Consider the following 27527-nt stretch of genomic DNA (forward strand, 5'->3'; position numbering starts at 1 on the left):
TCCACGGCGGCGATCGGTTCGAGGATGTCGAGAACTGATTGGCCAGCTTTGACCGTGTGGCCACTTTTAACCAGTGGGACGACGACCGAAATGTACGAAACGTGTATTTCGCGTTCTAAGACTCGGCGAAGACATGGTTCGAGAACCATGAGGCATCCTTTACCAGCTGGGAAGCGTTCGGTCGTGAGTTGCTCGCCACCTTCAGCACAAGTACACGAAAAGAAAACGCCGGCATCGCCCTTCGCTCTAGCTAACAGCAGACGAGTGAAAGCGTCGCCATGTTTATAGAAGATATGGCACGTCTCTTCAATCGGGCTGACTGCCATGCCCGAGGCTACGAATTGTGTGCCACCTCATGCGTGGTGTGAAGAGGCAGCTCTTCGCTGGTCTCATGCGCGACCCTCCAACAACCGTCGCTGACTTCGACAAAGAAGCCGCGGATGCGGAACGTTATTTGCAGGAACGCAGTGTGCAGTACGGTCGTCAGGGAAGTATTGCGGCCACCAACTACTGTGCGTCACTGCCAGTCACCGGAGACGAGGCGCTTCGGGACCTTGTGCGGAGTGTGGTGCGTGAAGAACGCAACCTTTGCAAGTCACGCATCATCCTCTTGCCAATTCAGAGGCACGTCTGTGTCTCTGTCGCTGAAGCCTGAAAAGTGCCACTTCACAATTAGGGAGATCAAGATTCTTGGCCACATCGTGAGCGCTCATGGCCTTAGCCTCGACCCAGAAAACACGGCTGCCGTTGCTGCATTTCCCTAGCCAACAGATAAATGAAGCTTGGGGCGTTATCTGGGGCTTTGAGCCTATTATCGGAGATTCGTTGAAAACTTCTCCAAGCTCGCAGAACCACTGACTCGCATACGAAAGACTCCGATGCATTCTTCTGGGGCCAGGAACAGGAAAAAGCCGCACAGAATTTAAGGTCCGCCTTTAATCTACGCATAATGCAGACAGGTTTCGCAGCATGAATAAAACACACACAGAAGACAAGAAACAAACAAGACAGGACTGTGCTGCACTTCCAACTGATTTTATTTGAAAAAGCTCGACGCTTAAATACATTCAGTTATCAGCAGCAATCTTGCCGTACACTGCCGGTCTTGCAAATGCTAACCTAAGGCGCAGTTTCTGGGTCACACCAAGGACAAGCTTCAGCGTAAAATCATCGAAGCCTTTTTTATTAGAAAAGCTGGGGACAATTGTGTCAGCACGCCTTCACTGTCATTGCTGGAGAATGAAATGACTTTTTTGGATGATTGTGATTAGGTTTCACCTCATGAAAACTGAATGTATTTAAATGCCGAGCTTTTTCAAATAAAATCAGCTGGAAGGGCAGTACAGTCCTGTATTGTTTGTTCTTTGTCTTCTGTGTGCGTTTTATTCATGCTGGGAAACTTGTCTGCATTATGAATAGCAACCAACTAGCCCAAACCACTGTGTTACTTTAATCTACGCCTATCGTTGACCGCTTCGACGAGGAAGCCGACACAGAACTGCTCACAGATGCCAGCAATGTTGGCCTCGGTGCGGTGATTGTGCAGTGGTAAGACGGTGTAGAACGCGTGATCGCATGCGCATGTCACACTTTGTCCCGTTCGGAAGTGAATTACTCCACCGCGGAAAAGGAATGTCTCGCTATTGTGTGGGCAGTGACGAAATTTCGTCCCTACCTTTACGGCCGCCCGTTTCGAGGCATCAGCGATCAACACTCCGTGTGTTGGCTGGCGAATCTCAAAGATCCATCGGTACGGCTTGCACGGTGGAGCCTTCGGTTGCAAGAGTTCGACGTCACCATCCTGTATAAGTCGGGTAAGAAACATAGCGATGCTGACTCTCTCTCCCCAGCTCCTCTTCCGTGCCCAAGGGATGAGTCCGACGACGATTATGCTTTTCTCGGCGCTGTCACCACATCCGACCTTGTCCACCACCAGAGTGTCGACTGCGAACTTCTGCCTCTAATCGAGCACCTCGTACGAACCGCTCCGTCTCGGCCCCGACTCTTCTCGTGGGGAGATTCGTCGTTTTGCTTAAGAAATATTTAGTCCTCTACAAGAAAAACTACGGCCTGACCGAAACTGCGTATCTCCTCGTTGTCCCAACCGCGCTTCGTCAGGAAGTTCCCGCTGCATGCCACGACGACCTTTCTTCTGGCCACCTCGGTTTTTCCAGGACATTGGGACGCCTCCGCCGCAAGTTCTACTGGCATAGGCTTGCTCAGGTTCTCCAACGCTACGTTAGAACCTGTCCTGAGTTGGAACAACGGAAGATACTACCGACAAAACCGCCAGGCCTTCTGAAGCTATTTGATCCACCGCGATTCTCATTTCAGCAAGTGGGCATGAACTTACTTGGCCCATTCCCAGTGTCCTCCCTGGGGAACAGGTATATTGTTGTTGCCACGGGCTACCTCAGACGCTACTTGAAACCCCGTGGCACCGCGGCTGAAATTGCACAGTTCTTTGTTCACCACATTGTGCTTCGCCACGGCGCCCTCGTGGTTGTATTAACTGACCGGGGAACCGCGTTTATCTCGGCTCTTACACATGAAGTCCTGCGTCTCAGTGGCATCAGTCATAGAGAAACGACTGCATACTATCCTCAAACGAATGTACTGACTGAGAGGCTGAACAAGACCATTGCAGATATGGTGTCTATATATGTCGACGCTGACCATCGCTACTGGGACGAAATACTCGCTTACATCACGTTTGCATACAACACCGCCCTCCAAGAAACGACGGGCTTCACTCCGTTCCGTTTGGTGTGGCCCTGACGCCCTGTCCATGCTGGACGCCATGCTGCTCCCGCATTGTGCCCCTTGGTCTGTCACAGGCGCTGACCAAATCGTTCGTGACGCAGAAGCCGCTCGCCACCTTGCTAGACAAACACGCGCGCGCGCACGCGCAACACGCGCACACAACACGCGCACTTTTTATGCAAACAGGCAGCCTATGGTTCGCACACCAGTGACCTGTAAGACAAGAGGTGCGTAACAGGAGGGGAGGAGTTTGCTGAGATAGGCTACCTGCGGCTTGCGCAGGGCAGTGTCAGGTGGAGATCGCTGGGAGAGGCATTTCTATTGCATTGTATATAGCCGTCCTGATTATTATAGAACTTTGTTACGCAGAGCAGACATATAAAAAATATCTGCTGGCTTTAATGCTCGTGGCCCGAATGGCATAGTAGTTTCTTTCTGAGGGCTGAACACAAGTATAGAAAGAACAGATTGCAGCGCTGGTGTTATACTGCTTAGCAAAGCTATATGATGAAAGTCAATATAACGCAATAAGAACCTTTGACACGCGCGTATTTTTACATATTCTGATTCAAGAGCCAATGGGGTTGATGTGATGAAATTTTCTGCGGTTGCCAAATTAGATTTTCCGCAGCGTCGTTAATGTACGATGATGTACGGAGAGAGTTGAACGAATGGATTAATCTTGCTCCGAGACCTCGTTGAAGCTTCACTCTTCGCTTGTTGCAGCGGAACAGCTGAGCTGCGACTTCCACCAAGCCCATCGCTGCCACTGGTATCAGACTGGTGGTTTCAGGCCAGCGTGGATGGTTGGGCCGTATTACAAGGCGGCGCTTCGCCCGCTTTTCATGCCGGACGTCCAGAAAGGTTGGGTTTTACTTGGAGCTGATTCATAAACTTTCAATTCAGTGTACATGCGATGTGCCCCACATGATCTCACTCCCATGCACACAACCTGGGCGCCCTGTTGTTTTTTTAATGCGAAAGGATTAGATGGCTACATCGCGTCAGCAAAGCCTTCTCCGCACGATTCTGTCGTACCATAAAGACATGTGAAAAAGTGATGTGATACTTAGTCCGTGATGACATTTGCTGTTGGGAAAAATTTGGTTGACCAATTGTATTTGGTTAATTAATTAAAAGTGAAAATTACACTTCGACGTCAAAGTAGTCCCGTGTTTCGTGTCAGCATAACCAGCTGCATGATTACGTTGTACTGGGAAGATAAATGTGCAAAACTTTGTGTTAGATAGTGTGTGCTGAGGTCTTGCTGTAGAGAAAACTTGATTGAATAATTGTAATTAATTAAGGCGAAATTGCACTTGGACGTCACAATAGCCACGGACGTCGACATAGCACCTGGACATTATAACTAAAACAGAACCAAAATAAGTAAACAAATAAAAGGAATAAATAGAATCCGTACTGGCGTCGTAAAAAAAGACCCGCGTTCTAGAAAATTCCATGCCTTTGCATGCCTCCATGCAAGCAGATTTAACTGCCCTGATAATTTTTTTCCGCTGTCGTTATCGGTGAAACATGCCTCCTACTGGCAATTATGCGAGTAGGCGCGCGCACAGGAGGGCAGAGAACTTCAAAAATTTTAAGGCTAAGGTTCGGCCGTTTTGAGCCCCAGCTGTAAGGATTGTCCACAGGGGAATCGAACAGCTGAGGCGTTTCACCAGTAAAAGCAGGAAAAGGGAATGAAAATGAAAGGTGAGCAGCGTGACGCTGCTTTTTTTCGAAATCTATTCTGAAGAGTTTCATGCTTCAGATGGGCTAGCTAGCTAATATCACTGGTTGTAGAGTTGAATGCGAATCTAATGGAACGCATAATATGTCGCCCACTCCACAGTTAGCACACTGCACCTTTCGCAGAACTTCTTTGTGAACTTTCCTCTATGCGAATCGAAGATACAATGCGCAGGAGTGGGCAGGACGAACAAAGAAGGAACACGGACAAGGCTCAAGGAACACGGAAGGCGCTTTGTCCGTGTTCCTTCTTTGCTCGTCCTGTCTACACCTGCGGCTTGTCTTCGAGTGATGCAGCAACTCGCCCAGCAGTCGATTTTCCTCAGCGCTTGGTAGTCGTCTCGAGGAAGGTGTTTATGATTGAACGAATAACATCGGGGGTGGGGATTTGCTGCAGTACATCTAATGAACTCAATACCTCCTACCCCCGGCTCCCGCCACGCCTTCTCGCATTTCACACTGGCAGCGGGGCTCTCTGATTGCCGGCAGTCTAGATGTCGGCGCGGCATAAGAAACGGTGGTTACCAGTCATATAGGGAAAAATGAATTATCCAGCGAACATATTGTTAAAGATCGCTATACCAGTTGTTCTTTTGTTTTACATAGCACGCAAAAGCGTTTGACGCAGTCACCAAGTGTGGAAGGTCCCCAGTTTCGCTCTCTCTTGTCAGGAGAGATGAGGTTTATCACAGCTGTCAGCGTGAGCAAAAATCCTCGCCCCTGCGAATTTCTGCATTTCCTTAAACACTTTCTGGCGCAGTTCACATAATTTACTTCACGGGGCGCTTCGCTCTGGCGGGGAATGCGTCCTACACGGAGCAGTCCACATTCTCGGTCGAGCGGCAGGCGGAGCCTGTGTGCGTCTCTCTCTGGTACTACATGTTTGGAGGAAGGGGCGCAACGCTGGAGCTCACTCTCTACCATCGCAGTGGAGCAGAGTTCACTGGAGAAACCATTCTGCGGAACGAGGGACGCACCACGGCTGACCGATGGTACATGGTGCGCCGGTCCGTGAGCTTGGACGCTCCGCGAAACAAGGTAAACTTTCTATGGCGCCTTTTAAGTTGCCTTATGTAAGAGTGGGCTGTGACGTGTTTCTGCCTGTGCAACATTCTTGGGGAAAAAAAAATAATAATAATGGGTTTTTGGGGAAAGGATATGGCGCAGTATCTGTTTCATATATCGTTGAACACCTGAACCGCACCGTAAGGGAAAGAATAAAGGAGGGACTGAAAGAAGAAAGGAAGAAAGAGGTGCCGTAGTGCAGGGCTCCGGAATAATTTCTAGCACGTCTTAGGAAAAAGTTTTAATAGTAGCAAATAGTAAGGTACTGCTATGGTATTATTAAAGGCAATAATACATTATTCCTATGTGTACCAAAGTCTTTCTTTTAAAAATTTCCCATTACTCGCATGGAGCCGCTAAGACTACCATAGAAAACGTGGTAGAGCGTCCGCCTCGCATTTGGGATGTGCTCGGTTCGATCCCCAGAGCCGCCGGGTACCCAGCGGTTTTGTAACAGGTACAAGGTTTCACCCGGACTGGTGCTCGGCTCTCCTAGGGTGAGATGCTTGGGAAAAGGGTCGTGGACCAAACAGTTACCTTGACGGATCAGAGATAAGTTCCGCCGTCAAGCAACCCTAAATCCGCCTCGTACGGTAGAAGGCAAACTTGTGGCGCTTTTGACGATAGCAAAACCGTAAATAGCAAAAAAAAAATGCAAGCCTGCTGACGGTAGATCTGCGGATATAATTATTGGTGTAGTGAAATCTTACAAAATATGAAACAATTGCTTTCAGAAACTCTTCTCCTCTCAAAAAGCTTGTTCACAATTGTTGGGTATTGGCGTTGATAACGTCGATCTGCTCAGCGCACATATATTGAAAGAAAAATGTTTCGATGCAGAAGTGCGAACATGGCCTCAAGCTCGAACTCGATGTTGATTGCTTGCTAAGGGAAATAAAGCGCATAAACCCTAGGCGCGTCTGTCGTATGCTATACGAGATATCTGAAGATCAAGCGTTGCTTAAAGAACCGCACTTGGGTTATAGTACGCGTGCCTTTCATGATGATATCGACTCATTTCTTTAGCTATGTATGGCGGCGAATTCGAAATATAAAGCAACGAGTGGCGTGAGGATATCAGCATTTTCGTGACATGCTACAGAAAAAACTCGAACAAAAGAAAAACTCCGTTCCAGACAGCTGGCTTGCCCACACGTGCGCCGCGCTAACCAACAATGCAAAGCTATCACATATTGAAAAAAAAAATACACACAGCTTAGAAGTGAAAAGAAACATTACAAAAAAACTTAGAAAAACGAACAGCAAGGTCAACGGAAAGATCCACGAGCGAACATAAAGCAGTGAGAACGAAAAAAAAAAACGAGGTAAGGCTTTAACGTAGTTAAACCATGCAGACGTGCGAAAAAATGTGTTAAGCCTGGTTGGCTCATTGTTTTGCTTTGCTGGGTCGTAGGCACGTACGGCATTAGTTCGATAGTAGTGTAAGTGCAAGGGGACGAGGACGTACAATGCCCGGCGCTATAGTGTGTCGCAGTTTAACACGAGGGTTTACCGGCTCTGGCGATAGCATAGTGCTCTCGTGCAGTGGCCAGCGAAGCTGATCTGTTCGCGTCGCCTCGGTTTCGAATTCCAGTCGGCGCAATATGTATTTTATTGATTTATGATTTGGCAAAGGTCAGCCTCAAGCTCAAGCTTCACACAAACTCGCCGAGCCGATTAGACTTTGTGGACTAGTGCTTTCGTACTAAAATGGTAGTCACGCCACGAAGTCAAAGCATGTCCAGCGAAATTTTTGCTTCTTTATAGCAATGTATACGTGAATTAACGAGCGCCTTTATACGGCGATGCCCACAAGGTGCCGCCGTGCTCGGCATAAACGCAAGTAGCCATAAGCATCGTGAGAAGGTGCCCATCTCCTCAACTTCAGGAAATTTTGTTTTCCTCGTTACAGTAACGTTCTGGCTGTTTGCAGTCAGTTATATGTGTTATGCCGTCGCTGCAAGTGCGCTGAGATTGACGAAATCACGGGCTTTCGCGTTCTCCAGTGCTTTGCCTACCGTTCAAAGTATTCGCAACTGGGGCAATCCGGGGCGCGGAGTGCCTAGGATAATGCCACATGTTTTCTTCGAACGCAACGAGCCACACAAGCCCTCTAGTTCCGCGGGTATATCGGCAGCACGGAGGATAAGCTGTGCAATGATAACTATTTCTGTACAGTTAACTTCCACTGCTTGAGCGTCCTCTGGGATCCTTCTGTCTTGAGAGAGCAGCAGATGTCAAGAAGTTGTGGTAAATTTAACTTCCCATCGGTTCAACGCCACACTTTGCTGGTGTAGACAGCTGATTGCGTCTCTGAAACTAAATGGTTGTGTTTTCTCAAAAGTCTCTTTTAGTGGCTTGTTCAGCAACAAATCATGCATATAGTTCAGTTTCCATCTCGATCGCGTTGACTGGACGTAGAATGGTGATATAATATTATTACGCCTTGCTGATTAGTGGTTTCTAAGTCATGTTACTCAAGGACGAATAACATGTAAAAATTATCTGTTTTTTTTAAGATACATAAAACAAGTCATTTGAAGGCTATTAAATCTAACTCAATCAGAAAGAAACCTCACTTTAGCCGCCGCGGTGGTTCAGTGGTTATGGCGCTCGGCTGCTGACCCGAACGACGCGGGTGCGATCCCGGCCGCGGTCGAATTTCGATGGAGGCGAAATTCTAGAGGTCCGTGTACTGTGAGATGTCAGTGCATGTTCAAGAACCCCAGGTGGTCGAAATTTCCGGAGCCCTCCACTACGGCGTGTCTAATAGCCTTAGTCGCTATGGGACGTTAAACCCCCCTAAACCACAAATAAAAACCTCACTTTGTCGGACAGTTAAAACCACATCCGTGTTTTTACATCGGGTGTCTCTGTCCTGTCAAAGCAACCGAATAACTCACATTGATCTCTTGTGGTTTGGAACGGAGCCAATCAATTATTATGCGAAAGAAATCACTTCTTTTAAACCAGCAAATTATTACTATTTCATCTTAGCTTTTTCGGAGACCATGTCGTAAATTTTCCGTGTATTCATGACTATTGGTCTTAAAAAAAGCTCGCTTTCCCACGCGACGAAATTATATCCATACGCACCCATGTGCTGAAATTTGGATAAGCGCATATTTTTCAATTAGAAGTCTGGTATGAAAGCACTTTTAAGCATATCTTAAGAATTGGCCAATGAAAGGCGCTAAATCCACTGATTCACCTCGAAACGCCGGAAGGTTTCTGCCATTTATTACCAAAAACGCATCGTGTTGTATTTCCACGACAGTCTGAACTGCTCGGTGCTCACACAGGAGGAACTTTGAAAGCATGATTTCGCTCCACATCGGATGTTTAGAACATTGCCGTCAATATGTTCATAACAGTATCTTAGTATATTGCACAGCTTCCTCACCATAAAAGCGATGTTCACGATAGCTGGACTTATGAGTCCCATGTTTTTACGCTCACTCAAGGAGAAGGAATGGCCGAATAAAAATTGTCATCGACACCTATGATTCCGGCACCTACCAAGACATTTCGCGCAGAAGTACTTGCTGTTTTTATGCGTTGCATATTTCAATCACTCAGTTCAGCCCTTGGGCGCGGCCGGGCAGCCACCAAACCACGTGACGTGACGTCACGACAGCCGGAGGAAAAGCTGGGCCCCAACTCGCGCGGTCGCGCGCGGCCGCAGCCACCACCTGACTCCCGCTCCTCCCGCTAGGGGCGCTGCGCTATGATTGACGTCACGGCATATGTATAAAAGAGCTGCGCTCCTTCGCCGGGACAGTCATATCAGTGATGCCACGGCTACTGATTTATCAGTAGATCTACTGATTTTTAAAATTTTCTGCTGAGTCAGTGATAAAGCGCTTCAATCTACTGATTTTCTTGCTTTTCTACTGAAACGAAAGCAAAAGCTGCTACTTTTTCAGTACAGAACTTGTATTAATGTGATGCCACCTAGCGAGCGAAAAAAAAATGCGGTTGGCTCAGAGGTTAACATACATTCTTGCGTTTCCAGACTCTCAAACGTGGCGCTGCCTCTGTCTTTGAGCAAAGTGGGGAAAAGGTGAGGCGGTGAATTTGTGAAAGTGGGTGCACTACCGTAATCCACAACTATGAAACCAAAACTATCGGACCAGAACCAATGGCGCTTCGAGCGCCTACTCCGTTCTACAGGAGAATAGGACCCCACTCACTTACAGTTCTGAATAGTCCAGTCAAGTTGTCGGTTGCTGCTTGTGTACCGCAGTACCTACATACCGCGTGTGGCAGGTCACGCATCAAGTTCAGCGTGCGCGCTTCATTACGAGCTCACCAGGTAAGTAATATCTGTATGTCTTGAGTTCTCGATATGTTAGTACTAATAATTTAGTGATTCACCCGTCGAGGTTAGTTATTGGATTTGGCGTTGAGCTTTAAAGTGCGTGATTTCGAAACCATATCCCGGCCGCGGCGGCCGCATTTCGATGGGGGCGAAATGCAAAGGCGCTTGTGTACTGTGCATTTGGTGCACGTTAAAGAACCGCAGGTGGTCGAAATTAACCCGCAGTCCCCCACTACGGAATTCCTCATAATCATATCGTGGTTTTGACATGCAAAACTTCAGAATTGTTACTGTAGTGCTTTATTCCCGGTTGTCTCGGCGCCAGATTTTGGGCCGACGCTGAAAACAAGGCGGCGCGCATTATAATTAAGCGTCGACAAGCTGCATAGGACTGGTATTGCTTGCATATTGCTGATGACTGACATGCTGCGCTTTCAATTATCACGCTTCAACCGTAAAGAAAGCATATGTATGTAAGAATAAGAAATTGTTGCTTACTCGGCCGACATTGTTTTAGCTTCTATGAAGTGAGGTGATGCCAGTAGACATAGTGGAATGGTGCAGCCGGTGAATGAATTCGGCGATCGCGCTTGCTGTGCCGCCGAGCTCTCTTCACTTTTTACACCTAGCACAGGTTAAATTGGTTACAGTTTATTGTTCAAGTTCGTCAACCTGTCTGACTGCATGCCTTCATACCATCACAGATAGGCGACAGCGCGTAGTGACATTGCTTGTGGCAGTAGCCAGTCATACTTATGTCATTTATCTGCCCCTCATTAAGTGCATTGGTACTTGCATTACAGGTGTTTTGGAAGCTTCAGCATAATGACAAGTGGAAGTGACACTAGTTCAGAGTCTTCAGACCGGAAGAAGAGCAGTCCAAAACCGAAAAAAAGAAAATACCAGCAAAAGTACAAGCAAGCTTGGGAGCATGAGAAAGCGTTTCAAAGTTGGCTGCAACCAAGCAAGAAGAGCAACCGTTATGCGTACTGCAAAACATGCGACATGAACCTAATTGCCGGCAAGGAACTGTTGGAACGGCACATGAAATCTGCGAAACATGAAGAAAATACAAGAAAGCTTATGTCCCAGCCAACGCTGATGCAAGCAATGCCTAGCATTGCTATCTCTTCACAGGTAAAAGAAGCTGAAGTAAGATTGGCTTTGTTTGTCGCCGAGCATAACGTGCCATTTACAGTCATGGACCATCTGCCAAAGCTGGTGAAAAAAATTTGCCCGGACTCCGATATTGCAAAGCAGATTGCCTGCAGCAGAACAAAAACATCAGTGATAACAAAGGTTGTGACAGGCGAGGAGAGCAAATCGCGGCTGTGTAGGCTACTTCGAGAGAAGAAATTTTCAGTCATGGTTGACGAGTCAACGGACGTCAGCTGCACCAAGCACTTGTGTGTTGTTACAAGGGTTTTCGAAAAAGATAGTGTGACTGATGCCTTCTTTGATCTCATCCCTGTGACGGATGTGAGTGCTAATGGCCTTTATAGTGCCCTTACAAGTACTTTTCAGAGAGCGGGTATTCCTTATAAAGAAAATTTAGTCGGCTTTGCTGCAGACGGCGCAAGTGTCATGATGGGTAGTAAACATTCTGTGATGGTACTGCTGAAGAAGGAGATTCCCGGCTTGTTCATTCTTAAGTGCACGTGTCATTCTTTTCACTTGTGCGCATCGTACGCTTGTTCGAAACTTCCACGCGTTGTTGAAGATCTCGTGCGGGACGTCCACAGTTACTTCAACTCAAGTCCGAAAAGAGAGGGCACGCTGAAGAAATTTCAGGCTCTTCTTGAACTAAAGCCGCACAAACTTCTTCATCCAAGTCAAACAAGGTGGCTCTCATTGCTTGCTGCAGTCGACCGCTTTCTAGAGCAGTATGATGCCCTAGAGGCATACTTTGCATCTGCGGTTTCCACAGACAGGCTTTTGGCAACGGAAACAATCTACCGGAGGCTACAGGATCCTCTGAACAAGTTGTTTTTGATGTTCCTCAGCTTCGTTCTGCCTCTCTTTAACAATTTGAACAAACAAATGCAAAGTGATGCTCCACAGTTGCACAAGCTCTTGAGAAGTGCAGAAGCCTGCGTGAGGACAATTATGGATTGTTATCTCAAGCGATCCTGCACACAGGGAGTTGAGGTGGCAAAAGTTGAATTCAAGAACCCCAAATGCTTTGTGTCTTTGGAAGACATGTACGTCGGCGGTCAAGCAACTGCATTCTTGTCATCCGGAGAATGTTCAGTTACCACTGAGCAACGTCAATTCTTCCGCTTAAGGTGCCTTGATTTTTACATTGAGAGTGTCGACCAAATTCTGAAGCGTATCCCTTTTCAAGATCCGGTTTTAAAACATCTCGAACTCCTAGATCCTACTGTGTCCGTGACGGGGAAGGCAGCGTCAATTGCACCACTGGCGCAAGCCTTTCCGAATTTAGTCTCCGGCAAAGGCTTGCAATTTTTGGATACCGAATGGCGATACTTAAGAAACGCTGATATCCCTACAAGCGAAGATACCTCGTTGCACGAGTTCTGGGGAGTCGTGTTTTCTCAAAAACATTGTGATGGAAGCGCCGCTTTTCCTGCATTGACCGAGTTTGTGACGGCTATACTGTGCTTACCGCATTCCAGTGCAGCAGTTGAGCGGGTATTTTCTGCTGTAAACAACCTGAAGACAAAACTCCGGAACAAGCTTTGCACGGAGACTATCTGTGGCCTTCTGCACACGAAACGCCTGATGACGTCTTCAGCATGTCACAGCTTCAACATTGACAGGCCACTGATAAGGAGAATGGACGACTGGCACAAGGTTAAGCATGAGAGTATTTAATGCGGCTTTGCTGGCACAGCCACTTGTGGAATTTCACAGCATATCTAGTCATATACATGGCCGTTTTGAAGTTGCCTGTTCACGCGCAATAAAGTTTATTTGCGTAAGCTATAAGGGACTCATGTTTTCTTATTTCTGGATCGTCGTCATCGTGATCAACCTATATTTATGTCCACTGCAGCACGGAGGCCTCGCCCAGCGATCTCCCAATCACCCCTGTCTGGAAGATACTATACTCTAAAGATTTCAGGTACTAACTACCATCTAACGCCTTTGAATATGCCATCAGAGGGCTTCACTGTTTTTCACTTCGTGCTTGACAATGGCTCTCTGGATCCCCGGGTTTTTCAAAAGTATTGCCAAGAATCTCGTGGCCAATTTTTGTACTATTTCTTAGAAGCTACAATACAACAGCAGAGTACTAATATAAGCGCTGAATTCGTGGGCTCATAAACTGAGTACAAAAATTTAAATTAAAAATCTACTGATTTCTACTGATTTTTCGCGAAAAAATCTACTACTATTTTTTTATGTGTCGTGGCAACACTGAGTCTTATACCCCTGTCACACGGGCATTTCGAGGGCCCTCGAACCGATAGTCTATCGACTCAAAGGCGATCGAGCGCTGCTACACGGGCAGTTTCAATGGCGATCGAGTCAATAGCCTATCGAGTTAACGGAGCAGCACGGAACTCCATCGAGATATGCAACGCATTCTTGGCTTAACCAAGCTAAACCTGGCCATTTTTTTTTGCGTATCGACATTGACCTAAGCGCACAAAAATAGGAGGTGCGTTAACAGAAAAAAATTTACGAGACTCTTGGGCAACTAAAGTGTTGAGAGGCGAAATCCGCTTCCACAAAGTTCCACTGCTGACACATCGCGGCGAGGGGGCATCTTGACACATCGTCTGCCCAAAGGCGACTGCTGCCGTTTTTTTTTTTTTGCATAGCACGACGCGTGGCCATAGACGGTCTTTGCCTTTTTTTTTTCTATGACACTCAACGCAGCACCTGTCAATCAATGCCCGATTTCCAGAAAGTTTCACTGCTTGTTACACGTCACACCGATGCCGTGGCTATATCGATACCCAAATTATGCATCTTTAGGGTATCATTAGTGTTAATTAGGCTTATTTACACATTTTCACAAATCCGATGTTTTCCGGCCATTCTGTGACAATTTTCACCACGTCGTGACAACTTCCGGTGGATGTGACGTCACATCGTTCCCGTGGCTATATCGATAACCAAATTATCGGTCTTTTGGGAACTTTAAGTATTAATTACGCTTAAGTACACATTTTTCTTCCAATTTGACGCAAATCTGACGTTTTCCTGACAATTCTGTGGTCGAGTTTCGATGGAGGCGAAATTCTAGAGGGCCGTGTGCTGCGCGATATGAGTGCACGTTAAAGAACCCCAGGTGGTCGATATTTCCGGAGCCCTTCACTGCGGCGTCCCTCATAGCCTAAGCTGCTTTGGGACGTAAAACCCCATAAATCAATGAGCTTTTATGCTGAGTTTTAAATTTTTGCAAACTTGCAGGTGGAAAACCTTTCGGGTGGCCATATTATCACTTGTTTTCAGATGCGCTTGGCGCTGTAAAGAATTTTCATTATCTTTTTTTTTTTGTGGAAACGGCATTGCTTGGGTCTTGTTTGCGTAAAACGCAACAAGAGTTGGTCGTGACCCAGATTGCTTGCTATCTATGGCTGGATGAGTTTTTAGTTTTTCTAGCATGTCTAGTACCATTCAGGCGGAGTTTCGCAATTTTGCAGATCAGTTCTGCTTCAGGTACGCCGCGGTTCTTGGATAAAGTTTGCCTTAGTTTGCCAATAATCGACTCAAATGATTAAAAATTTTCCTCAGTGTAAGTTCAAGAAAGGTTCGAGCCAGCGTTAGCGCAAGCAGAGCAACTTCATTCCCCGATGCCCTAGGCTATTTGACCATTTGCAGGAGACTTCTAATTAGTAGCCTTTCGCGCTGCGTGTTCGAAATCCTCGGCTCTGACGCCGTTCATTCGTCTGTGTTGCGCCGTGAATGTTTCCAAGGGTGCTGAATGGCGTGCGTGTGATACGGCGCGTCGAACAGCGAAAGCCGGGAAAGACACTGGGTGAACTGCCGAGCTACAAGAAATTTAGATGGGCTTCTTAACGCGGTAGCCCGTAGAACACCAAAGCGGCAAAAACAATAGCCGAGTGCACTGTACAGCTAAGAAAACCGGCTGACATCCGGGAAAGCAGCGTGGCAGACAATGCGCGCTATACCCAGCTCGCAACGCAAGTGGCCGAGAGTTGCAGCACGGTGAGGAGCCAAAAAACATGGCCATTTTCTGAATGCAGGTATCACTGTGCGTGAAAACGGTACGCCTGGGACTCTCCAGCAGTAGATTTTATGCTTTTAGCCACTCTACACGATGACGCAGGTAATATTTTTCATTATACGGGTGACAACGCAAAACTCTGCACGTAAAACATGCTTATGGATATCCTTCTGAGAACACAACACGTCGCACGAGATGGTATACTATGCTCATACGCCTTTAGTTAACCTCGTGCCAAATACTATCATTGGTCGCAAAACCTATGACGCGTAGGAAGCCCGGTGCAGGCAGGGGCTTTTTCTCTACACTCTTTTGTCCTAAAACATGTTAATAATTCCTTTTAGTACCTTTCTTGGCTATGATTGTACAATGACGAAACATTTTAGTTTCATGTTCACTGTGTTTCATTTGGTCATGTTTTCTCCTGAAGCAAACTCATTTTTTTAAAGACATAAGCCGTTTACCTGCGCAGTTATGAACATTGCTATCTACGTTCCAATCTATTGGGGGAAACTCCGAACATAGACTGCATTAAAAAATTCGAGTGAGCACTTAAGCTCTGCCTTAAGGTTTGGTTTGGTTTATGGGGCTTTAACGTCCCAAAGCGACTATGAGGGACGGCGTAGTGAAGGTCTCCGGAAATTTCGACCACCTGGGGTTCTCCAACGTGCACTGACATCGCACAGTACACGGGCCTCTAGCATTTCGCCTCCATCGACATTCGACCGCCGCCGCCGGGAATGAACCCGCGTCTTTCAGGTCAGCAGCCGAGCGACATAACCACTGAGACACCGCGGCGGCTTCCGCCTGAAGGGTATGACGCGATAGCGTACTGGCTTAATTCCTATATATGCAGAAGGTCATTTTCTACACTCATAGACCCCTGGGAGTCCTCATGCCCCTCCTGGCGCAGTGGTGCAGCGGGTAAGCGATGCGCCACCGCCCTGCGATGGCAGGGGCTCCCAGCAGTGGTCCCTGTGCTAAAGCCTTTACCTTGTGTGGCACAAGTTGCTCTTCCGGAGCAACCAATCATTAATTTAGCTGTCACATGCAACGTTGGGCAGTTATCTCACTATACGGTGGGCAGATTCTGATGACGTCGCAAGGTCAAGCCACCTATGCGGCCCAGCTGCATTCGAAGTATCTCTCTGGAGGCCACGTGCGAGCATGCTCGGGACTGTCTCGCTAACAACGCCGACGCGACAACGCCGACATCGTATTTTTTTGGAGAATGGGGCCTTTAATGTTATCTCGTTAGAATTATGAAGTAAATACTCATTGCCGTTGACATCACGGCAACCGTGTGGACGCTAATTTTGCTTCTCTTCTACGGAGTTTTTTGCGAAGGTTGCATAACGTTCCTTTGTAGCCATATGGCTGCGCTTATGCGAACGTTGATGAGAAACTACCCCCTTAGTGTCCGATATAATGAGATTCCTGCTGTTCGTTTCTTTTGAGGAAAATAGTTAGACTCCCCAAAAAACGTAACGCGCGCTTTCAACTATGACTTCTGCAGCTCATCTTGCGAGTAGAGTTCCAACAACCAGTCCGGAAGGAAGCGACTGTGGCGGTGGGTCCTCTGGAGGTTACGAACGGTGCCTGCCCCTCGACAAGTCCGGCTGAGGGTAGGTGGTTGAAGTGCGGCTGCTGTCTATTCCGAACTGTAATTGTTAGCAACGCATTTGCGTGTACGCAAGTGCAGTCTTGGTTCTAATTTTACATATAGATCGAACTAATTCGGGACCGCAATGAGATAGGAGCTCACGAAACGCCTGCAGTACGCCTAAAGCGCACTCTGGTCTTTACTGCGCAGCTGTTGTAAGACACGTTCCTGGATTGGGTGGCGTTGGTGGCGTCTCGTATAAAAAGGGGGGAAGGGCACTGCCTCTTCACTTGCGATAGACCGTGTTACCCTTTAGAGACCGACGTGGCCAGCGCCACCCTAGTGCTGAAGACGACTTTCTTGTTAGCACAGGCAAGCAGACGGCGGTGACGACGCAGAGACTGGCTTAAATATTTTTTTCTTTAGAAGCACCTACTCCATGACCGTGCAGAACTCTAATGTCACTCCAGCTAGCCTAAAGCGCCACCGCAGTGAGATACGGGAATGCGAGTGGTTGTGCGAGCAAATTCAGAAACCCAAGCCAATCCCAAGATGTTAGGCCTTTACCGTCTTTTTGGAACGTCGAGGTCACCATCACCATGAAAGCCAATGAACAGAGCTTCATGGAAACAGCAAGGTGGCGCCATCTGTTGATAATTCCTGAAAGAAGCGCCTGTTATATAGTCGGAAAGCAATGTTGTATTCTTTGATATGCTCTGACTTTTATTTATTTATTTATAACAGATACCTGAAGGGCTCTTGGGGGAAGGCTTAACATGAGAGGAACATTTTCCGCGATATCTGCGATTTTCTCTGATTTGCGGGCGCATACACGTACAAAAATTGACACAACAGGCCGCGCATATCAGTGCCTTAAATGGGCTGAAAAGCAGGGAGTTTATCTGGTATTCTTAAGCATCACAATCACCTTTTCATGCACAGAAAAGCTGCTTGTGCTCGTTATGCGTAATCTGTCACTCTAGCGTAGCTGCTTGTTGCCTAGGCGTGTACCTTCAGTGGGCATTTGACGAGTTTGCAGTATCGCAACGAAAATGACAATTCGTTTGTTCCGGTGAATACAAACACGTATTCATGAATGTCCCACAAAGCAGTATATTTTCATCTAATAGTTGGCGCTGTGAACTCGAGGCCTTTCTAAGAAGGCAGAGGAACTCCAACACCGAGAACTGGCAACATCGCTAGAAGGCGGTCGGAGCGGAGCTACAGTTCCTTCACCCCGAGCAGCCGTTCAGCGACAATCCGCCTTTTTCACGACGCGACTGCGCATGCGCCCATCCCCTGGCGGCGGTGTCGTGAAACATATTGGAAGGGTCGCGCGCTCCACTCGATACCGGCCGTGGAAGTGTAAACAAACCGGCTTCTTACGCGGGGTGCGTTGCTGCAGCCGTCGGGCATTCAGCGCGACACATTTGGCAATGCATACGACATGTGTTACATACGGCTGAAATGCCCAATATGTAAATGGAAGCAAACTCGGATTTTTTCGCTTTCCAAACGCTTCCCGGGACCGCCTTAGACGCAAAGCCTGGATAAAAGCAGTTCGCCGACTCGACGATCGTGGCCGCCCTTGGGCACCGCCAAGCACGTCACGACCGTGGGAGAATCACTTTGTAACATGTACGGACGAGGTACTGCGTTTAAATGCATGTGCAGTCTATCACGAAAGGTTTTATTCATAGCCAGGAAGGCCTTGAATGTCACCGCGGCATTTAGACTTCGTTCCGACGCTTTTTGCTCTCTCGAGCAAGAAGGCCGAATGGGAAGTGCTGTGAGCCGCTTTCAACGCGCGATGGAGCGGACAACGAAAAAGAAGCTACGAGAGCATTCACGCATGGTGCTAGATTTTGTCACAATCTCCTATTGAAATTTCCTTGTTTATGCCAATACACCCTGGCCAATCCCCCGGTGTGGGTATGTGCCATGTATTAAGAGGCAGAAGAAGAAGGTGCGTTATGCGTGTGTTCGCATCATTTATGAGGGAAACAACAACAACAACATATCCATGATGATGAGCGCTGCGTGGTATCGCCGGAATGACTCAATGTGCGCCCATCGCGCTCGTCTTTATGGACGCGCATGCTTTTTTAACCTATGCAGCGGTGTGCTGTGGAAAAATAAAGTGAAATTCTAGCAGAGCTGCCATGTGGCGAGTACGCTTGTGCTTCTGTAGTTCGTGTATATCTGTTCGGCAGCGCTTGAGCACAAAGATTGCTTGTGAAAACTGTAGTCCCCAGTCGTTTTCTGTGCTACGGCGTGCACGATGTAGTATCCACCTTTTAATGGATGGCAGGCATACACAGCGGAAAACGCCAACCTCACTGATCGGGGATATTTCATTGAACATTATGTTCGGAATGTAGCCTTCATCTCTGAAGCGACGGCCCTTGCTCAGCTGGCGTTCGCATCGCATGCCGGTTGATCGGAGATACTGAAGAATTTGCCCTTCGGTGGGCACAGCAGCCTGCTTCGGACTCCGCACCGAGCCATCAGTCAATCCTAGAAATCCTCCAGGTACCAACTGCAGCCCAGGACACGCCATCGTTGACAGATTCCAACAAAACATGCTCCGAAGCGGCACTCAGTCCGGCCGGGTTGGGCGCACAGTACCCTTCCAGTGAGCTTCCAGCGTTGTACGCGAGGTGGCAGCATAGGAATATGAAAATGACGGATTGTTGCAGACGCGGATTTCATATCACCAGCGTACAGCACACTCAGAGGCGCTACATTGATTCACTACTGAGGTTTGCGCCTGCATTCCCAAACATTAGGGAAAAATTAAAGAGTGGCAAGCGGAGAGGGGGGGGGGGGGGGAGAGCACAGATAAAGAAGTGTGGTCATGAATTCGTTTCACTGCTGCAATGCTTTTCTCCATCAGCTGTTAAGGTCTTCTTGTGCGAAGATCGCGTTATCGCACGGAATGACGTCCGCATCGCGTGACCAGATTGACTAAACATGAGTTAAATGACCACGTTTCCGTAACGGCCGATAATCAGCAATCGCTCCTGTAACCCATTATAGCTTTTACACAATTTCATGACGTCTTCACACAACATGACTTTCCTAATAGATTACGTGAGAGCCCCAGTTACGTGAGAGCCTTATTCTACCCCCTTGAGATCCTCCCGACGTTTGTTTAATTGCAACAGTGTTCTGCGTATTCCTGGTAGCATTAACGCTTTCAGTAATTCATTTTTGCCAACTGTTCTATCCGAGTGGATTGTACTCCCTGACGGTATTGTCAATGAAACCAACTCAGTTAAATTTATAAACTTATTGATTGCTTATTTCTCTCCTCAATTTCTGTAAAAACCTTTTTATGTACCTATTTATTGCCTTGTTAATTTCAATGCGTTTACTGTGTTTATTTGTGCTTGCATTTATATTTGTGTTCAACCTTTGTGACGCGTTATTACCATTTGTTCCCCCCCCCCCCCCTTATGTAATGCCCCATTGGGGCCTTTAAGGGAAAATAAATGATGATGGTGATGATGAAGATAAACCTCGTGTCAGATTACTTCAGCATAATTTGAATTTCATGACGTAATCGTAACGCCTCAAATGCGGTACAACTCCACGCAGATTTTTGCGACTTTGAATTTGACAACTGCGGCTGGACATCCCCAGGGGATGGCTGGATTCGCTCGTCACGTGTACTGAAGCACAGTTGTGGACGAGAGCATTCTGGTGCGTATTGTTATCTGCTTCTTACTGAGTTACGTGTGCCCCTCTTAAAATCAGTGTTCTTACGACGCTGCTTTCGAAGTTCATTGCCATACAAATATTTTGTTAAAAAGGAGCATGTTCTTTACTCTTCGTGGTTTTTGTTTGTGAATGTCAAAGCACAAGCGCAGCACGTTATAGAACAACGCGGCAGTGCCGTCGCATAATCGGACGCTGACGAAGACTTCATTCAAATTTTGTGCTGAGTAACAAATTCCATGATTCTCCTTTGCCATGTTGATATTTGTCACGTAACAAAAGATGCGTTTATTTCTTGGGAAACTTCAATTTAAATTTTACAAGCACGCGATTCAAGCTTGCGATGTCAAGACAGGGAAGGACTCCGTGATCGCAGCTTGGTAGTTAATGCCGATGTAGCCTTTCCTAAGCGCTCCGCGCACAAGAAACTGTTTAACAATAGGCAGTATACTTTCGAAAATGGCCTTTTATAATCAAATTGTGACTCTTTCGAGCTTGTGAAAGCCGTGTTTCCAGCAATACGAGCGCCCTTCTCATTAGAAGGCCGTATTCTATCGGTTTAAGCTAGCCTTTATTCGTGCTGTGATTTCATTCAGTTATTGTGCAGGGCCAATATAGCCGGTAATGCCGTGTATTTCTGCCATAGCGTGTTCGTTTACGGGTGCTTTTTTCTCCGGTGGGTTAATATCTATTGAGGTGTTTGCGGCCATTTCAGGATTAACTAACTTACTTGTGTATAAACTTAGCCGGCCTTCAAACAGCACTCTCTGGAAATTAGGAAAGGCATGTTGTAGTCTGGAAAAAAATGGCTGTAACTTGACTGTGGCGAAGCCTGGGTATACAAGCGAGAGCTTCGCGCGCTTGGCATTGCGGAGCACGGAGCCTGTCCAGTGGAGCAGCTCGCCGGGTGATATCCGCGGGGTGGTCAGACGCCGCTTTTCTTTGACGGCTCAAAGCCTCCCGCTCCCACGCAACGCTCAGAGAAGACGGCCCGGCCTCGCTCTCATGCTTGGCCAAGCTAGCACTGACTAGGCCAGCACGGCGTTTCTCTGGTCAGGCGGCGACCCAGCTGCGGAGAGCGCATGCGCCAAGCCGCGGTGTCGTTGCCAAGGCTGCGGCGCAGCTCCAGTCAAATGAAGGTCAAACTGCCGCCCACGGCGAAAGGCCAGTAAAGCTCTCGCCTTAATATCGTTTCACTGGCCACTGCCGCGCCGCCTCTCGCGTCGTCTGATTGACTGTTGAAGGAAAAGCTCTGAAGCGCATAGCATCACCAAAGGTCATATTCGGTTCAAGTTCCGTAATTGATGCATTAGCCACTGTATACAGGCGTTCAATTCTATATGCTGCGTTCTACACAGCGTTTTCAGAGGGACCCAACCTAATACTAATAACTTCAAAATCAAGTAGTGAGCAGGCACGCCCGATTTTTTTAACATTTTACTCGCTGGCATCTCTACTAAAGAATATGATGTAGGAAGCACAAAAGTAATTCTTTTGACAGCAGTCAGTTCCAAGCACGAAGCGGACATATGTTTTAACGACGCTTGCACATACTACTCTCCATTCTTCTCACCTTCTCACCTCTTGCGAGGGGCTTGAATTTTTCTCTCCTTCGTGATTATTCAAAAAATAATTGTTTATATTTTGGTCGGATACATTGTAAAGAAGCATAGGTCTATTTGAGCCATGTATTTTATCTTTTCCTACCCCCATTGACGTTTGCCACTTGATGTACTTAAGAGATCACGAAATTTGGTGTGGTTACGAGAGGCAGTTCACGAACGACCTTTTTTTGGCCAAAACACCTTGAGCTTCATTTCTCGTCAGCGCTGTGTCTCCTCCCTTCTCTTCCTTTCGCCTCGTGCCGTTGCGTTGTTGCCGGTTTTTCAGTAGCTAGTAGAGCCAGTGTTTCTCAGTGCCTGTCCCCATTGCGGAGGTCAAAATTCCAGCGAGTAACTTAAGCAAGACGTCTGAAAACGCGCACCAATTTGCTGTCATGACAACCTTCTCACCCTCTTGTGCAGCTACATCAAGGTATCCTTTGGCGGCATATGCGGACCTCCTTGTTTCCTCGGGCTCGGTAACATTTGGCACTAAGAACAAATGAATGAATGATCACGGCAGCCCTTGAGCCGTTGGCTACTGCATGCACAAATAAGCAACCAAAGCGCGTGTAACAATGTAGAAAGTGCTCACCAGTGCCACCCTAGTCCACAGCGGTCGACTATGGACGAGGGTGGCGCTGGTGAACAGGGGACCCACGATCTCCGAATTTCACGTAAGGTGTTCTACCAGTCGTGGTACAGTGGCTGCGTGTAAGCTATCTTAGCGAGTGTTCACCAGTACCACCCTCGTTCATAGCCGTGGGCTCTGGACGAGGGTGGCGGTGGTGAACAGTGAACTATGGCGCTGGTGAGCACTCCCTAGGATAGTTTACACGCAGCCGCTGTACCTGAGCTGGTAGAATAACGTACGTGAAATTCGCTGATCGTGGATTCGGATCCAATCGGTTTACATGTAATTGTTTGTTTCTTCTACTTTATAATCAATTACTATTCAGCGATAACGTGAATACGCTTCTTATTTCCCGTTAACACTATAAATAAAAAAATAAAACGGTCCCCAACGCTTTCCGTGTTTTCGATGACTGGTCGCTTTCTTAATAATAAAACTCATTTATTAGTTCAGCGCCTGTGTAGTCGTGTTACGTCCTCTTCGGTGGCACTGTTTCCCTCACTTAATTTATCTGACGAAGTTGTTGCTGCGTGCAGGCTCTGGCCAAATTTTAGCGGAATATCTCGCGAGTTAGTATTATCTTTTTATAGTCGCGCCCGCACGACTACTGTGAATATCGAGGCATAGATTCTCATAGGTTAAGCTGAGATTAGTCGACGCTTCGTAACGTGTCGCCTGGGGATCAGCGAGTCCCAGCGGGGCCACCACTGCCACTGCACCACTGGCAGGCTAAGAAGATCAACAGATAAAATGGCTCGGTTCCGTAGCTGTTCAGCGGCAGTTCCATCACAGCCGTCAACAGGCGGTTGATGGCCTTCTCTCTCCTTCGGATTTCCGCTGCAATCACCTTTTTTTTTTCTTGCTTTCCAAGCTTTGCTCTTGTAAAGCTCTTGCAAATTCAGTAGTTACTTCCTTGAGTAACACAGCGAACAAGGTTTCGGAAACAATTATGAAGCACAAGTTCTTTAATTACTTGTTCTGGAATGAAAGCCGGGGGTTGAAAAACGATATTTCACTTGTCTAGCGTGGCAAGCGTGTATGTATACAGCTAGCCTCTTTCTTTGCCGTGTTTAGCTTTCTCGTATGTGCTCTTTCTCCAACCGCAGTTTGGGAAAAAGTTCTTCAAAACGTATGTACATCACGACCTAGTCATTTACGGGTCACACTGGGAATACCTGTATTTCTGCAAGTAGAGTACTAAATGCCACTATATTGGTGTTACGTTGGCACATTTTGGTAGTTTGCGCGAAGAAAAATAATATATATACTTTATGGCACCTGCCACCGCTCGGAGGTGCCAAATATATTTCCGCAAAAAAAAAGTCAAAGAGCTCAAAATTGCGTTCCAAAGAAAAGCGCAAAAAACCCGCTTAATTTTCGAAAACTAAAAGCCGGAACGTTGAAACCTGAACTACGACATTGTCCAGCCTATCTCCCACTGTGTACCATCTTTGCCAAGACAGGCTGCTGTTATCGTTTCTCAGAACATCAGGAGAGACATTTTGATTGAGACAAGAATAATGACGGCACAGATTGATGGTGCGCAGCTCATTCTTGCACCCAACGGGGGCTAGAGACCACAGCCTCGTTACAACGTTGCCAGCTCGCTTTATTCGTGGTGGCGGCACATTGTAACTTTCGGAGAAGACGGCTCAGCTAGCTTCTTTCTCCGCTTAACCTTCTCTTTTCAGCTTCATGGCTTCGACCGTGCTGCAGTGTTAGCTCAATCATTCTTTTTATTAATGGTGTCATTTGCCTTAACGTGTAATATTTTCACAGTGCGGTTTGATATTCCATGCCTTTGCAAATGTTGATATGCCCCTGCGTACATTGCGTCATTTTTTCTGCGTCCTACGTAGCTATCTTAACTTCCACCTTAGTTGGTAACTCCAAGATTGTACTGGTTATAATTCGCCGGCACTAGTCTATGTTTTTGTTTTTTGGTTAAAAATTAAACTGTGTCGTAGGGCGTGGTCATGGAGTCCGGAGCTTTTCGACTGTCAATTTTTTTATGCTCTTCCCCGCGATCCGTATTTTCCTGTTCCTTTTAAAATTTAGGCGAATTCAGGGTATCACGAGGAGATCGTTGGCGGACTTGCCTCGCATATACACATCCTGCAGGACGAAGTGACTGGCGTATAGCCTTTCATTTCGTGATATGCCATTCTCGCATTAACGCATAACTGATTCGTAGGCTGCCTTCCTAAAATACATGCTGAAAGTCGCTGCAATATGTATTACTTGCACCCCTTATTGTCTTTTCAGTACTCTCACAGCGCATCGCGCATAAGTGCAATGATTTGAGAATTCAACGACCCTTTGCGGCCGTCTTGTCCTGACTGGAATACAGCGCAAACAACTACACTACCTTTAATGAATTCCTCTTATTTAGCGTGATCGGGTTGGCTGGGGCATTCTTCTGAATGCCAGAGGTTTTCGAGAATATGGTCTCCACCTCCACGAAGCTCCGATTGCGCAGTCTTGCCGCAGCAAACCGTAGCTAAACTCACGAAATGTTTTGTCGAGCACACCCTGCTGCGGCTTAGCGCACTCTGATGAACTTAGCGCAGAGTAGAATGGCAACTATGGTCACGCTAACGCAAGTAAACATGAACTGTACTGATACAAGGCACACGAGAGAAAGCTCGAATACCATCCAAGCACCAACACCCTTTCAGAGCGATTGACCCCTCCTCTTCTGAGCCCGACTCAATCCAGTTGACCCTGGAAGAAGCATCCCATTCGATTTAATATTTACAGCACCTATGGTGAGCGCTTGGCTTATTGCAGGGGCCGCCGGTACATATTCCTATCACCACCTTCATCAGTCAGCACACAGGACGCGGTATGTTAGCGCCGTGTTCAAACACACATTTTTCCCCATTCCTCTGAGTTAAAACGTATATCCGCCGCGCCGTCCCTCCTCATGTCTTTTCTGTCGGCAATACTCATCATGCCACATGGGCATTGCATTCCCAGTCCCCCTTACCTCTGTATGCCTCTTACCCCGTCACAACAGCGGCTGGCTGGGAGCAGGCGCTGAGCGCTACGCCACGCGGTGATCAGCTCTGGCTTATTGAGCTTGTCGGACAAGAAGAGGCGGCAACGGGGCCGGGACCAAGGACCCCCTTACTCTGAGTCATGCAATTTCTAAGAATGATATTCGTGCCTTTTCTCGCTTAACAAAGTTGACAACTACCGTTCTGGAAGTCCCAACGTCGCCCTAGGACCGGTAATAGCGAAAGGGACGCGCTGAGCAGTGCAACAGAAAGGACGCGGCGCACGAGGAGGACGGGCGCAGGACACCGACTAGCACTCGTGTTAACAGCCGCTACGTATGCGGTAAACGCTTCAGTACCCGAGCTCCGCGAACAATTCTTAAGAGGATATGATCGCAGTAGCTAGCGCTTCCTTTTTCTTTACACGGCGAAGTTAGGAATACAAAAGGCGACAAATACCTTATGTTAACGCTATGCTGCGTACAGCCGTCAGCACGCTTAGCACAAGCGCTCGAGCGCGTGTCTTCCACTAACATAAGCGCCGCTGGGTCTCAGGGAATGTTATGGTGGAGACAGGGCACCAGCTTTCACCAGCCACCGCAAATACACCATGCAGCATGGTATCAGGCCCAGCACCAAGCGCTCAGCGGCTCTAATGTAAGTGCAGGGCGTGCGCTTGAGCGTTCTTGTTAAGCGTGCTGTCGGTGATACATCGAAAAGCTGAGCGGGAGTTCGGTGAACAGCTCAGACACCATCGCTGTGCCCTTTGGCGTTTACGGTAGCCTGTGATGTGCTTAAACCTCACCCGCGCCCTCTAGATCCAGTTCCATTTCCCGTAGCCCTGTCCCGCTTTACCTCAACCCTGCGGAAAGTTGGCCTCCGAAGCCACATGAAGCGTAGCTGTAGTGAAGTAAAATACATATACAGTGCACTGTAGCGAAGCTTTGAATGTGCTCTCCCTCGGCCCGAATGGCTGCACCACCTCCCTGCATGGTAGCACGGGGTGTGCTCTTTCTTACCCACGTGCCGCGCCCGTCCTGCTGACGCGGTGAACGTGGGAAGCGCGCGGTGTGTAGTACCCGCTGTCATGTGTTCTTCGAAGCGCATTGCGACAAGCAAGCGACCAACTCCGCCGAGTGCGGAACAGTGCGATTCTTCGGCAACGCGCAAAAACAAAATTGGGGGGATGAAGTTACGCCTGTGTCGATGCCAGCAGCGTAGGATAAAGAGGTCCCACTGTAACACAAGCAATAATGTTTTAGTATTAAAGGTCCTGCTCACAAGAACGGCCGACGTCAGTCCGTCTGTCCATGTTGCGAAAAAGATGGCAGATGGAAACATGTCAACCGGGTTTTGTGGAGCCTGCTCATCATTACAGGCCCCGTTCAGGATAAGATCCGGCGTCGATCCATATGTGCCACGAAAAAGGTGGAAGGTGGGCACCTGCCCACGGGATTGTGAGAAACCGGCCCACCGAGGTCCCATTCAAGAGAAAAGCCAGCGGCCGTTATTCCGCATCACTAAAAAGGTGGCAGGTGGGAACGTGCGCGCCTGGTTTTTAGGAGCCGACCCAGAATAGAAGGACCAACGTCTGCCTGTCCATGCATCGAAAAAAGAGGCGGGTGAAAACCGGACAATCGGGTTGTGAGGAGTCGCCCACCGCGGAACTGTTCACGAGAAGAGCCGACGTCGGTCTCGGTATCATGTAAAAAAAAATGGCAGGTGGGAATCTGTCCACCGCATTGTGAGGAGCCGGCCAACCCACCCGTGTCACCCTTGTCACGGGAAAAATGGCAGGTGGAAATCTAGCCTACGGGTTGCGAGCAGCGGACCCACTAAGGTGCCGCTTATGAGAAAAGCCAGCGTCTCTCCGTCCATGTCACGAAAAAGGTGACAGGTAGAAACTAGACC

General features: G+C 47.8%; 1 protein-coding gene across 1 annotated transcript in view; it reads left to right on the forward strand.

The window, feature by feature from the left end:
• LOC144129713 (MAM and LDL-receptor class A domain-containing protein 1-like) overlaps nucleotides 1–27527 on the forward strand; it is a 78111-nt gene that overhangs the window by 33514 nt on the left and 17070 nt on the right. The window contains exons 7-10 of the mRNA XM_077663810.1: nucleotides 3490–3627; nucleotides 5273–5550; nucleotides 16576–16684; nucleotides 20263–20367. Coding sequence (XP_077519936.1) covers nucleotides 3490–3627; nucleotides 5273–5550; nucleotides 16576–16684; nucleotides 20263–20367 — 630 coding nt within the window. The remainder of the gene's footprint in view (nucleotides 1–3489; nucleotides 3628–5272; nucleotides 5551–16575; nucleotides 16685–20262; nucleotides 20368–27527) is intronic.

Source organism: Amblyomma americanum, chromosome 4, assembly GCF_052857255.1.
Source record: "Amblyomma americanum isolate KBUSLIRL-KWMA chromosome 4, ASM5285725v1, whole genome shotgun sequence".
NCBI lineage: Eukaryota > Metazoa > Arthropoda > Arachnida > Ixodida > Ixodidae > Amblyomma > Amblyomma americanum.